We start from the raw sequence: 14,094 nt of genomic DNA, 5'->3' as shown, positions 1-14,094 counted from the left end.
ATTGTAAATGATATGCTGTTGAGACTCTGGATTCTGTTATACTTCCTGGAAGAGACAGTGTCCGTTTGTCTGCTTGAATAGTCTGTTGGTCTGGCTGTACCCCAAGCAAATTCGGTCTTCCCTGTGGGGGACAACAGCTGCCTCTTTGTCCAGTTCTTCAGCCTCAGCTGGGCTGCTAAGGGCCTGTCTCACACACATACAGTTCTAGGGCCAACTAGAGATGAGAACAGTTATACACAGAGCTTGGGGCTCCCACTATGTGGCTCTTCACTTTCCAGGTGTTGCTGTGGTAGCTCTGAACTCTGTCCTCTGGTTATTCAAGCCGGTGTGCCTGAAAGTTTACTGAGTTTTAGCCATCTTATTTGGTGTCAACTGGGGCTTGCCCCGAGGCTGACAAGCTGTAATACTTGAAAGCCTATCTAGTGCCTTTGACATTGTCCACATGGCTCATTCTTCTGAGCTTTACTTCTGCCTGTTTGGGGGTTGCTCTTTGGTGCCTTCAAGTAGTTGTTCTTGATCATTTGCCTAGCATAGGTAGTTGTTTTCTATGGGAGGGTTGGTCTGATACCAGTAACTCTGCCATTACTGAAGAACCTAAGCCTTGGGGTGTTTATGTAAAAAGACAGTGTCAGAAGCCATTCCCAGGGGATACTGATGAAGCAGGCTTGTGATGAGGCCCAAGCAGCTACGTCGCCAGAAGTGCTGCAGATGACTCCACTGATCACACTTTGAGAAACAGCACACATTTCATGGCATTTCTGAGTCTTTCCATCTCTGCTCAAATACTTCCTACCACGTTGATTCCTTTCTACTTGTGCACATACTCATAGAAAATCTAACTCAAGCTACATTTATTTACTACAGAAAAACTACAAACAATTTACAACAACCAGCGTTGGTGACACAGTAAAGCACGGATCCTCAGGAAGGAGTATAACCTCAGGCTTCATGCAGTGGCCTGCAAGGCACATCATAGAGCCACAGGAGTGGCAGGGAAATTCCAAAGACAGTGAACTGAAGCCATCCAATCAAGAGACAGTAGGATTGTCCTTTAGAAGAAGGCTTATAGAGAAGGTTCCCTTTGGGATGCCAATGCAGTGAGCTCCAAGACAGACTCTAGTCAGATTGGCAGGGCTTGAGAAAGTCTGCAAACTGGAATTCTGGGTGAATTCTGGCTCCCCCTTATAGTAGACTAATTTTAAGCTCAAGGACAGACCACACCTACTTTTTTAACACTACAAGCTCAGTACCAACACACTGCCCAATGGACTAGGCACTCAATAAATATTTGCTAGGTGAACAAAAGAATGAAACTTCTGGGGCCAGAGGTTATCAGGTGAGTAAAGGCATCAGGCGTTAGAGAGAACAAGCTCTCCCATGGAGGCTCTATGAGGAAGTAAAACCAAAACCAAAATAGCCCTAACGGGTCAGTAACTGGACACAACCAAGTCTGGAAGACTGCAAAGGTTGGCCTCCCTCAATTTTCCCACCAAAGGGAGTGCTCAATTCTTGAACTTATTTTTCTCACACCCGTATCAGAGGTACACTTACTGTAGAATTTTCTCGAAGTTCAGAATCTGTCGACAGAAGGCTCAAGTCACTCAGACAAAGTGAATGATTTGTATCCTGTGAAGGAGAAAAAATTCTAATTGAGTAACAAAAAAAAATCAGGATTTATAATAGCATAGCATGTAATAAAACAGTTGATCACAATGTCCCTACAGTTCCAAATGTCTAGATTTATTACTTGGAGAGGTAAAAACCATCCAAAGCAAGGGCTCTGTGAATTATTTTAATTTTTAAAATCCTGATATTCTTAAAAGAATGTCTTATTTTTTTTAAAGAATGTCATATTTCTTAAAGATGATTAATAAAGAGTTTAAGAATTATCTCATGACTCAGGCTCCAGAGTAACAAAAGCTGTAATAATAGCAAATTAATAATATTTGTATAATCAGTCTTACCATTTACAAAGCAATTTCACATGATCTCATCTGCTATTCATATAAACCTGAAGTATTATTTTATATTCCCATTTTAAATATGAAAAAGTTAATGCTAAGACTGGTAGCAAACTGTCCAAAATCACACAGCTAATTAGCAGAACACAAACCCAGTGCTTCTGATGAGAAGTCCATCTTCCATTGCATCACTGTGTCCCCAGCACCTCAGGGATCCTTACTCAGAGCAGAACTGAGGCTTTATACTTTCCCACTAACTAACTAACTCTAGTCAGACTAACTCTGACTTTGGATTCCTAGGATGCCAGCTGCAATTTACCACACACTTTAAGTGGTAACTCTGCTTACCTCATGGATCAGATGTTCCCATTCATACATGCGTTCAACAAATATTCGCTGAACGTCTACTATGTATTAGGCACTGTTCTAGGCCCAAGGATACAATAATGAACAAAACAAGGTCCCTGCCACCACAGAGCTTACATGGGAGGGGTGAGGGGGGGATGGAGAGAGGGTGACAAAATCCCTGAAGAACACAAGATGATGCTAAGTGCTATGAAGGGTAAAGGAAATAGAGACGGCTGGGGCAGGAGATGCCCTTTTATTAGACCAGGGAAGGCTTCTTAGATAAGCTGGCATTTGGGCAGATACTGAAGAGAAGAGGGCATGGGTCATGCACATATCTGGGAAAAATGTTCCAAGCAGAGGGCACAGCAAATACAAAGGCCCGGGGGCAGGGATTGGCTTCCCTTGTTCCAGGCACCACAAAGAAGACAGTACAGCTAAAGTGAGAGGAAGTAAATGAGGCCAGAGACTAGAGTCTATAGGGCCTTTTGGGCCACTGTACAGATTCTGACTTTTGCTGTAAGTGACGGAAGAAGCTACTGGAGAGTTATGAACAGAGGACAGAAGTTATTTGCCTTATGGTTTAGAAAGATTGCTCTGGGTGAAATATGTAGACCAGTCTGTGTCAGGGCAGGGTGGGAGTGAGGAGAAGGGGGAGGTTCGAGGAAGACCACCTAGTGGTTACTGCAGTAATCCAGACAAAAGCTGATACCAGCCTGAACAAAGTATCAGAAGTGATCAGATTCCACATCTATTCTCATGGTAGAGCTGAGACTTTGTTGACAGACGTAGGGTATGAGGGGGGAAAAAGACGTATCAAAAATGACTCCAAGATTTTTGGCCTGTGCCACTGAAGACACAGAGGTGCCATTTACTAAGATAGGGACCCAGAGGCCAAGGAGGTTTGGACATATCACATTTGAAAAGACTGAGGATTTCTGGGTTGAAAAAGGAGGTTGAATATATATTATCTTCCTCAACTTACAGTGCAGCTATGTCCTGATAAACCCATCCTAAGTCAAAAAATACATCGAACACGTACTTAGCCAAACTTCACAGCTCAGCCCAACCTACCTGAAATGCGCTTAGAACACTTACATTAGCCTATAGTTGGGCAAAATGATTTAACACAAAGATGATTTTATAACAAAATGCTGACTAGCTCGTGCAATTGATTGAACGCTGTACTGAAAGGGGAAAAAACAGACCGGTTGAATGGGTCTGTTGTGTATCAGTTGTTTACCCTTGTTATTGCAGGGCTGACGGGGGGGTTGTGACTCGTTCCCACTGCCCAGCATCACAAGAGAGAATCATACATATCACATCTCAGCCTTTTGGCTAAGATCAAATGAAGAGAGGATCATACCACCTGCTGTTAGACCGGGAAAAGATTCAAATCAAAATTCAAAGTATGGTTTCTAGTGAATGCATATCATTTTCGCACCCATAAAATCAAATCATTCTAAGTGGGGATTGTCTGTACAGTGTAGAGTTCAGGAAGAGATCCAGGCTGGAGATCTTTATTTAGGACTCAGAGGCAATCTAGATGGCACTGAAAGCCTGAGACAGGAGAAGCTTCCCACCACCGGGGACTGAGTTGTGAGCCAGAGAAGACAAGACCTGAGCACCATGCACTGGGCATCCCAGTGCTTAAGGGGCTGTCACCAATTAAAGTGTCCTTGGCTTGTCACATGAATAAGAAGACTGATCATGACTTAATACATGCAGCTTAGTAAGCAAAGACTCTCAGATCTTAGTATTTTTATCTGGCTTTCCAGAAGAAGAAACCAAGGCGCAAAAAAGCCATTTGCCTAAAGGCATCCATCTGATCGGCAGCGGAGCTCCAGAGGCCACAGCCTTCACAGCTCATGTTATTTTGCCTCTCACAACATAGGGGTCAAGAACCAGGCTCTGGAATCAGACTGCCTGCCTAAATTAGACTAATTACAAACTCTGGATACTCAGGCAGGTAATTTAATTTCTCCCTATCTCAAAAGTTTCTTTATTGGTAATATGAGGCTAATAATAGCACTGACCTTACATAGCTCTTCTGAGTGAGACAGTCCATATAAAAGCACTTAACATCGAATTTGGCACAAGGTAAACACTCAGTAAGTGTTAGTTATTATTACTAATAAGATATGGGCAGAAATCTGTTGGAAGGGATCTTCTGCTGTTTAAAAATTGGAAACCACAGAATTTAAATATGCTGTCTCTCCCAAAATCGAAATCAGTATTACCTAATGATTCAAAAGGGGGACAGTGAGCTTCAGTTTCTTTATCTTTGAAATAGGAAGATAATAATACTCACTTCCTACGTTTAAGAGACATACATAAGTGCCCACCACCACAACAGAAGTAAAACCAGTAAATTTCTCCCAGGATCTCTCCAGAACAGAGCTGCAGAGGAGAGGGAGATATGGTGGAGGGACTTGGCAAAGAACAAACTGTCCAAAACTCTGCAGAGGCATGTTCTGTGGTTCAGCACTTCCCACCAGTGCCTCTCAAACCTTCTGGCCTATGGACAATTCAAAAGGGCAAGAAACCTTCCAGACTCTACCTGGTTCTCCAATGACAGATTAAACAGACATGTGAGACAAAACATTAATCTGTGTTCCAAATGCAACCACAGATGTACATTTCATAAACACAAATGAGAAAATGAGACCCATTTAGAGCATCTGGTTGACCCTCTGGAAACATGTGAGACCTCTGAAACCACTTACTGGTTTCAAGGCATACCTGATGGGAAAGAGGCAGAGCTGAATCAAAAGCTGAAGCACAGGGCACGGGCTGAAATTTCTGCTTGCACCACCCCATCACAAAGATACAGATCTTGACCCTGATTTCTTCCCTCTCACTGACAGACACATAGAGAAGACATTTTGCCCTTTCATTTTGATATACAAACAACTGTTGCTGTTCTGTGCTGCCTAAATCAAAACAAGAGACAAAACACTGCGCACCTCTGATCCATTGTGATTTGGAAGTGCATTGTATGAGTGTCCTTTGTTGTCATGACCTTTCATGTGACTTTTGAGACTGTATTGAGTGCTAAATGTTTTCTCACAGCCATTACTGGGGCAGAAGAAGGGTCTTTCACCTGCAAGAATGACAAGTAGTATTAGTATTTCCATAACATTATTTCACTGGATTCAGACTTCTACTCTTCCCTAACAGGGGAAGTAAATATTCCTACGAGGGTTCAGGTAATAGTCGTTGGAAAAATTACATGTTAACCATCTCCGTCCTAAAACTTAATGTAGAGCAAAATGGCCTGCTCCTGGCAAGTTTAAAGACAAGAGTAGTTTTTTTTTTTTTTCCGTCACAGGTTCTTTGAGAATCTCTGTACTGGTTTCATTTCTTTTTTCTTTCTTTCTTTCTTTCTTTTTTTTTTTTTTTAAGATTTTATTTATTTATTCATGAGAGACACACAGAGAGAGGCAGAGACATAGGCAGAGGGAGAAGCAGGCTCCCTGAGGAGAGTCTGATGTAGGACTCGATCCCGGGACTCCAGGATCACAACCTAAGCCAAAAGCAGACTCTCAACCACTGAGCCACCCAGGTGCCCCACTGGCTTCATTTCTTAAGGCTGGATTCCTGAGTCCAACTTTTACATCCTTTTACCTCTGAAAGAAACTCAAATATTACAGGTGAAGGCTACGCTGATTTAGGCTTGCTCCCTCCATGAAGCTCTACAGTTCTCCAAAGAAACATAGCTTGATGAAGGTTAAAAAAAAAATCAGCTTAAACTCACCAGTATGTGTACGGACATGAGTTTTAAGGTGGTGGCTTGCTGCAAATGCTTTCCCACAGCCATCATGATCACACCTAAGTAAGTTGTTTAAGCAAAGAGAAACAGCAGTCATTAGGTAAACAGGCCTTTATCTTCAACATCTCTTATAAATACAAGCTCAAACTAAAACAAATGTTCAGAACACTGAGATCTGATTGAGGAAATTGGTTTTAGAGATGGAAAATGAAGACAGGTCATTGAAAAAAGTGGGAACAGAGGGAACTGATGGTCCAGGATAAATATTTCTTCTCCTACAAGTAAGTCACATGTTGAGAGCTCTGACAATAAGAGCTTTTTGATGAATTACTTAACAGAATTCTATTGACAATCAGAACTGATACGGAAAATCTACTGCCAGTGGAAAACTAGGAATGTCAATAGTGGGTAGAGAGGCTCTCACAAAGGCAGGAAGCCTAAATATAACACCAAAACAAAATCACTCCCAACTACATTGGCCATATGATATATAATATATAATGGTTGTAATGACTTATTTATAACCTTCAGTGTCAAGACCCACTTCTTTCTCTTTTACTTTCTTGATAACCAGAGCTGAAAGAAATCTTTCCCTCCTGAGAACTCCTGAGCCATTTATCTATGTTCTTCTTTTATGGCACCTGTAATTTCCAATATTATTTTATCTCTATGTGTATACATTTGTTATCTGTTCTCCTAGATTATAAACTCTGAAGGGCAGGGTCCAAGTAGTCCTTTATATCTGCCGTAGTTCTTGCACATAGCAGGCTTGTTGTTCTTGCATATAGCAGGCTTTCAATAACTATTTATATGAATGAATGCATTTTCTTGTAAGCCAAAGTATTTTATTTCTTTAAGTAGAAAGCTTCTCTGGAGCATTTGACTCCTTAATAATACATAATCATTGTGTCTAAAGTCCCATCTAATATTCAAGAAAAATTAGCAGTTTTAATCATCACAAAAATGCATGTGACTGAATAGAAATTAGAGTCCCCTCGACAGCCTTATGGGGTAAAAAGTAACCCAAGCTTCACAGAATCTGGAGAGTAACTAACTAGAATCTAAACACTCTTGCTTTTAGGGTGCCTGGCTGGCTCAGTCCGTGGAGCATGCAACTCTTAATCCGGGGTTGTGAATTCAAGCCTCATGTTGGGCATACAGCTCACTCACTCACTTACTAATTAATTAAGTAAGTAAATACTCTTGCTGTTAGAGGGATTACAATTCAGGAATGAAACTTTAATTTTAGAACACCGTTCCATTTAATTAGTATTTAAGAGTGGACTGTCCCTGAAGACAGGGACACCATCAAAGGATCCTGATAAGGAGATGAGAGACTTGAGAGGGGAAAGGTAGCCCATGTGATGCCATGTATGTAACAGCAGTCTCTTCTGCCACAATTTGGAGACAAGGTTTATGGGCAATTTTTAATAATACATCTGTATTATATTTAGGGGGAATCCTTACAACTCATAATCTTATTAAGAAAATGTCATAATAAATAAATAAATAAATAAATAAATAAATAAATAAATAAATAAATAAATAAATAAATGTCATATTAAAAAAGAAAAGAAAATGTCATATAATCATCCCAAACTTGTTTTTGAACCCCTACTGAATGCCCAGAACCATGCCACATGCTATAAGCAGAGAAGAAGGTAGATCATACAAGTCCTTCCTTCAAAGTTACACATTTATGTGTGGGTACATTAAATATACATATGTGCACACATATATAGAGACTGAAATATACAGACAAAAATGGATGCTCCTATATGTGTGTGTATACACACGCATTACAAGACAACAACAAGCAACAAAATACCTGCATTCTTATCCCCTCATTTCCCCTCTCATCTCCTCCACTCCCCACCTAGATTTTTAGGTTGCTCTCCCTTTTGCTGTGCTCAAAGCTGTGTGGGCACCTCAGTCTCATATACTGTCTGGTTACTTGTGGTTCTTTCTCACTAGACGATATTCCCGAGAGAAGAGCGTGTCTTAGTATTTCTCTAGCCCTGATAAGTGCCTCCCACGTTGAGTTTCAACAAATGCTCATTGAAAAGGGGAAACCCTGCGGCAGAAAGGCCATCACAGTCCAAAAGAAGGATGCTCTTAGAATCTGTCATCACTCCTCCTGTGTGGAGTAGTTGGTTGTAGCTATGTTGGGGAGAGCCAACGCTGCCAAAGAACTGACAGGGGCAGTTTTCTTTCTGCTCTGAAAAATGTCAGGGCACATGAAGAGACCCAGCCACAACCTGGTCAGCGACAAAGGGAAGGGAAAATTGTGAGACTTACCGAAATGGCTTTTCTCCTGTATGGGTTCGAATGTGCTTCCTCAGATCACTGAGTGTGGTGAAGTACTTGCTGCAGCCTTCAGATTCACAGTTAAACGTTTTCCCTGTGTGAAGCCTCTGATGTGCTTTCAGCCTGCAAGATGTTCCACAGAGAAAGTCCCTTTGTCATTTGCATAATGTACTACAGAGCCTCCCCACTCATGTCAGCTTAACGTGCTTCGGGATCCAGGGCATAAGAATTCCATATCCATTATACAGCAGCATCCAAAATTGTTTACTTGAAGAGAAATTCAGAAAAGTATGTAGCTTACAGTAGGAGTGTGACTCTGCAGCCAGACTGCCTGGGACTCAAATCCCAGACCCATTTCCTACTGGATGGGGGGGCCCTGAGCCAGTTACAAAACCTTTCTGTGCTTCCACTTACTTGTCAGCTGCTGTGAGGATGAACAGTGCTTCACACACAGTGAGAGCTTCTTAAGTGTTAGCTATTGCTGTGTTTGTTACTTTGGACCCAAAGCTGAAGAAGACATGGTTTCCTGATACAAATGGTGTAAAAGGAAACTGGCTAACAAGTGGTAGAAAAAAGTTATCTTCAAAGTGAGAAAGGACCAAAAGTTGACAGAAGCCTCAGTACAGGCCCTGAGCCAAGGGGAGGCAACAGGCCAAGTATTAAAATCTGCAGGCCCATAAAAGCGGTGGTCACCGTCAAAAAAATAATAAAAATTAAAATTAAAATTAAAATTAAATAAAATAATAAATAAAAATAAAATAAATAAAAAATAAAATAAATAAAATAAAATAAATAAAATAAAATAAAATAAAATAAAAAATAAAATAAAATAAATAATTAAAAAATAAAATAAAATATAATAAAATAATAAATAAAAATAAAATAAAACAAAATAAATAAAATAAAAAATAAAATAAATAAAATAAAATAAAATAAAAAAATAAAATAAAATAAAATAAAAAATAAAATAAAAAATAAAATAAAATAATAAAATAAAATAAATAAAATAAAATAAAATAAATAAAATAAATAAAATAAATAAAAAATATAAAATAAAATAAAATAAAATAAAATAAAATAAATAAAATAAAATAAAATAAAATAAAATAAAATAAAATAAAATAAAATAAAATAAAATAAAATAAAATCCCCAGGCCGTTATGTCCCTCTGGGAGATACAAATTTGAACACAAATATATTATCGTTTTTAATTAACCCCTTTTATGTCAATATTTAAGTAATAAGTTTCTCCAGCGAATGTTAAACAGTTGAGCACTGCTGTGCTCTTCATTTATTTTATTATTTTTTATTATATTTTTAGATAGGCTCCATGCCCAGTGTGGAACCCAGCAGGGGGCTTGAACTCATGGCTCTGAGACCAAGAGTCAGTGGCTCAAGCAACTGAGCCCCCCAGGCGCCCCCTTGCTGTCCCGTTTAAAACCCTGGCAGTACACATCTGCACAGGGCAAGGGGAGGGCTCTGCAATCACAAGGCCAGGGTCAGAGGCTGGAGAAGAGGCCTGTACATACCTGTACAGCGTGTTGAACGCCTTCTCACAGCCCTGCACGTCGCACTCAAATGGCTTCTCCTTCGTGTGCACTCGCACATGGATCCTGAGGCTGTAGGAGGTGAGGAAGGCCTTGCCGCAGCCCTCCTGATTACAGACAAAGGTGTACTCTCCTCGGTGAGTCTTCTGGTGGGTGCGCAGGTTGCCTGCTGTGCTGTAGGTGCGGGGACAGCCCTCAAAGGTGCACTGGTACCGCTTTACCTGGCAGACAAAGAACACCTCATCAATAGGACAAAAGAGCTGCCGAGGGCCTAACTCCCTGCAGAGCCTGGCTCCCAGGAAATGTGCACAACACACAGAGGTTTGTATCATAAACACAAAAAACCACCTCGAACACCAAAGCGGGGAAATCTTCCCATGGATCAAATCATGCCACAACAACAAATAATAAGTCATGGGGATGAGATAAGCTTGTACGCAGATGAATATTCTAAATTAATATAAAAAGGGGTTTTTCAGACTCTGGTATACATCTAGCCTCTAAAGGTGGGCCTCTCATACTGAAATAACATTTTGGCTTGCTTTGGGTTTCTTTCTTTTTTTAAAGATTTACTTATTTATTTAAGAAAGAGACAGACAGACAGACAGTGTATGCGGGGTTGGGAGCGCAGAGTCTTAAGCAGACTCTGTGATGAGTAGAGCCTGATGCAAGGCTCGATCTCATGACCCTGAGATCACCACCTGAACTGAAACCCAGAGTCGGACGCTTAACTAACTACATCACCCAGACATCCGTTGGCTTTAAAACTTGATTAAACACCCTGCCTTGTGGCACCCCACCTTGACTGGAACTGGCCAATGTTGAACTGAGTCTAAAGCATCCTGACATTGATATGCTCGGTCATCAAGCAGTATATCCCTAGCATAGTTTCAAGTCTATGAAATAAAAATACTGTATCATGAATTTCTTGGAGTATTTACTAGTATAACAGTTCCCAAAATGCCAGCCTCTCGGTTTCACTTTCACCGGCCGAAATTCTTGAGAGGGTAGCATATATGTGTGCCTCCATCTCCTTTGATGCCCACATACTCCTTAACAACTTGGCAAGTGGGTTTCACTGCAGGAAATGATTCTCTTGCATTTCCTGGCGGTCAACCCTTCCATCCTTCTCCATTTGACTTCACTTGCAAAACTCTCTCATCAGTGATGTACCCCCCCACCCCCACCAAAAAAAAAAAAAAAAAAACTTGGCCTTTACAACACAGCAATTCCACAGGGCTCTCTTTATCTTCTTCTCCAAGCTACTCCTTTCCCTTCAATTGATATGTAGGTGTATTCTGGAACTTATCTCTCATCTCTCAACCCCTCCCCTACCTGCCCCAGTGCAGGGGAAGCAGCCTTAGACATAGCAGGAGGAGAATGAATTTCTGGCATTTATGTTCAAGACCTTCCATAAGTCATTTTGCTTTCTTGAACCTCAGTTCTTTACTTCTCAAAGGAGTATTAATAAAGCCTGCCCTGCCTGTCTCAGTGCTGCAGAGTGGAACAAAATGAGATCAAACATTCATGAAAATACACTGTAAATGATCTGATACTGTACACACCAGGGCGCTAGTACTGTCTACTTCAGCTTTCATGGAACATCTTCATCCTTTGACCCCGACCTTGCTCCAAAGCCTCAGTCCACAACTCCAACTACACTATTAGTGTTCATTCCACAGTCACTGAACTATCAGGTCCCAGGCAACAAGCTAGATACCGTATCAGATAAACAAGTGAACAAGACAAAAATCTCTGCTTTGGGGGCACCCAGGTGGCTCAGTGGTTGAGCATCTGCCTTCGGCTCAGATCGTGATCCCGGGATTGAGTCCCACGTCGGGCTTCCTGCATGGAGCCTGCTTCTCCCTCTGCCTGTGTCTCTGCCTCTCTCTCTCTGTGTGTCTCTCATGAATAAATTTTAAAAACCTTAAAAAAAAATCTCTGCTTTTAAAAAATGCCAATTTTAAGGAGGTGGATGTGCACAAATTATTATAAACTTTGCTGAGCCTGACAATACATACATGCCCCAGGAGCCTGGGGATATAAAAAAGGGAAATCTAACCCTCCTAGTGAAGGCTCAGAAGCTGAGGTTCTCTCTGTCTCTTTCTCTGTCTCTCTCTCTCTCGTTTTTTCACTTGCCTGTTGTTTTAGGGATAAACTGAAAATGTGTTCCTCAGATAAACCAGTGAACCACAAACATACCTGCAGCATGTAAGAGACTGGATGCAGAAGGATCTAGAAAAATAAGGTGAAGCCTCCTTACTCAAGCTATGGAGTAGAGGAATAAGACAATGGAGACTCACCAATGGGTTTTAACCAAGAGAGCAACATATCAGATCAGCAGTTGAGGAGAGATCCTTCAGGTAGCCTACTAGAGGATGGACTGGAAAGGTAAGAGAACAGAAGAAGGGGTAGAGAGACTAAGAGAAGAGGAACAACAGTCCAGCAGGGACACGAGAAGAACCTGAACAGGGAAGTGAGAGTGAACTATGAGAGATGAATTCCAGAGAGTGTGGGAATGGGCTAAGGAAACAGGAAGAGAAGCCAAAGAGAATGATGGTATAGAAGCCAACAGAAAGAGGATCTTAAGGAAAATGAATGATCAGAATATGAAATGTCCAAGAAAATAAGGAACACAGGACTGAGGAGACTCCTGGATTCCCAGCAGCTGGCAACTACTTAGCAAAGCTGGTTTGAATGAACTGCTGGGGCCTGAAGTCTGGATGAAGGTGAATAAACCAAAGGTGAAGTGGAGGCAGAAATGAGAGATGGACAGCAGGCGCAAGAGTGGGCTTCTGAGTTGATGCTTTTTTGAGTAGGGTAGGGCCTGAGCATATTTGTAAGGAGAAAGGACCCAGAAAAAAAGATTCCTTCCAAGAGGAATATAAAGAAAAGGGTGGGCAGCCTGGATGGCTCAGCGGTTTAGCGCCGCCTGCAGTCCAGGGCCTGATCCTGGGGACCAGGGATCGAGTCCCGCGTCGGGTTCCCTGCATGAAGCTTGCTTCTCCCTCTGCCTGTGTCTCTGCCTCTCTCTCTTTCTCTGTGTCTCTCATAAATAAGTGAATAAAATCTTTTAAAAAAATAAAATAAAGGATATTTAAAAAGCTGGTGGAGGGAAAAGCCTCAGGTGGGAAGGGGGACAGACAGCATGAGAGCAGAGAGGGACTGAGGTAAGAATGGGTCTACAAGGTTTCTATAACGGGCCAAATAGTGCATATTTAAGGCTTTGTGGGCCATGTAGACTGTTACAACCCCTTGACCCTGAAAGTAGCCATCAACAAATATATAAACGGATAAGCCAGGCTGTGCTCCAGAAAAACTATTTATGGACAGGAGGATTTGAATGTCATATCATTTTCATGTATCACGAAATACTATTCTTCTGATTTAAAACAAATCATTTAAAAATGGAAAAACCATTCTACAAATACAGGTATTTGCATGGATTTGACCTGTGGGCCCCAATTTGCCAAACCCTAAAACCTGTGGGTGTGGGGAAGGGAGGAGCCCTAACTCCTCCCATCTCCCCTCCCACTCCTTGTCTCATCTGTCCAACCCCCAGCACAATCTTGCACAAGTGCTCTCTCACTGTTCATTCCGCAGCCTTCCCACTGCTACACAGGAGGTGCTCTGTAAACATCTGCTGCACTGAATTACTACCCATCAGTCCAGGCGTTCTCATGTCTCAGGGCCTAGGTCTGAAGCCAATCATTGCCAGATTTGTTCTAAAACAGTGTTCTAGGGGAACCTGGGTGGCTCAGTGGCTGAGTGTCTGCCTTTGGCTCAGGGTGTGATCCCAGGGTCCTGGGACTGAGTCTCGCCTCTGCCTATGTCTCTGCCTTTCTCATGAATAAACAAATAAAATCTTTAAAAACAAACAAGCAAATAAATAAAACAGTGTTCTCCACATGCTACCTCTATGCTCAGATGCGAACATCCCTTCGCCTAATACTCAAGATCCCCCCGTAGGTCCTCTTCCACCTTCTACCCCGTTACTCCATCACCAGCCCAAGAGCAGGCTCTGCTAAGCCTACAGGCAACAGGACTCCTTCCCTAATCGCCACACTGAATCCCTACTTGCCTGCCTCTGCTCTTTCCATTCTTTCTGCTGGAAATGCCTGATTCCTTCTCTGCTTTTCTGAGTCTCTCTCTCTTCCTTCCA

The 14,094-nt window shown here is 41.6% G+C and overlaps 1 protein-coding gene across 4 annotated transcripts in view; it reads right to left on the bottom strand.

The window, feature by feature from the left end:
- MTF1 (metal regulatory transcription factor 1) overlaps positions 1-14,094 on the bottom strand; it is a 43,179-nt gene that overhangs the window by 16,390 nt on the left and 12,695 nt on the right. For all 4 annotated transcript variants that reach the window (XM_072771884.1, XM_072771883.1, XM_072771882.1 and 1 more), the window contains exons 3-7: positions 9,915-10,153; positions 8,377-8,508; positions 6,064-6,137; positions 5,273-5,409; positions 1,552-1,626 (exon numbers count right to left, since the gene is read on the bottom strand). In XM_072771884.1, coding sequence (XP_072627985.1) covers positions 1,552-1,626; positions 5,273-5,409; positions 6,064-6,137; positions 8,377-8,508; positions 9,915-10,153 — 657 coding nt within the window. The remainder of the gene's footprint in view (positions 1-1,551; positions 1,627-5,272; positions 5,410-6,063; positions 6,138-8,376; positions 8,509-9,914; positions 10,154-14,094) is intronic.

This window comes from Canis lupus, chromosome 13, assembly GCF_048164855.1.
Source record: "Canis lupus baileyi chromosome 13, mCanLup2.hap1, whole genome shotgun sequence".
Lineage (NCBI taxonomy): Eukaryota > Metazoa > Chordata > Mammalia > Carnivora > Canidae > Canis > Canis lupus.
This window is presented reverse-complemented; position numbering and strand designations above follow the sequence as displayed.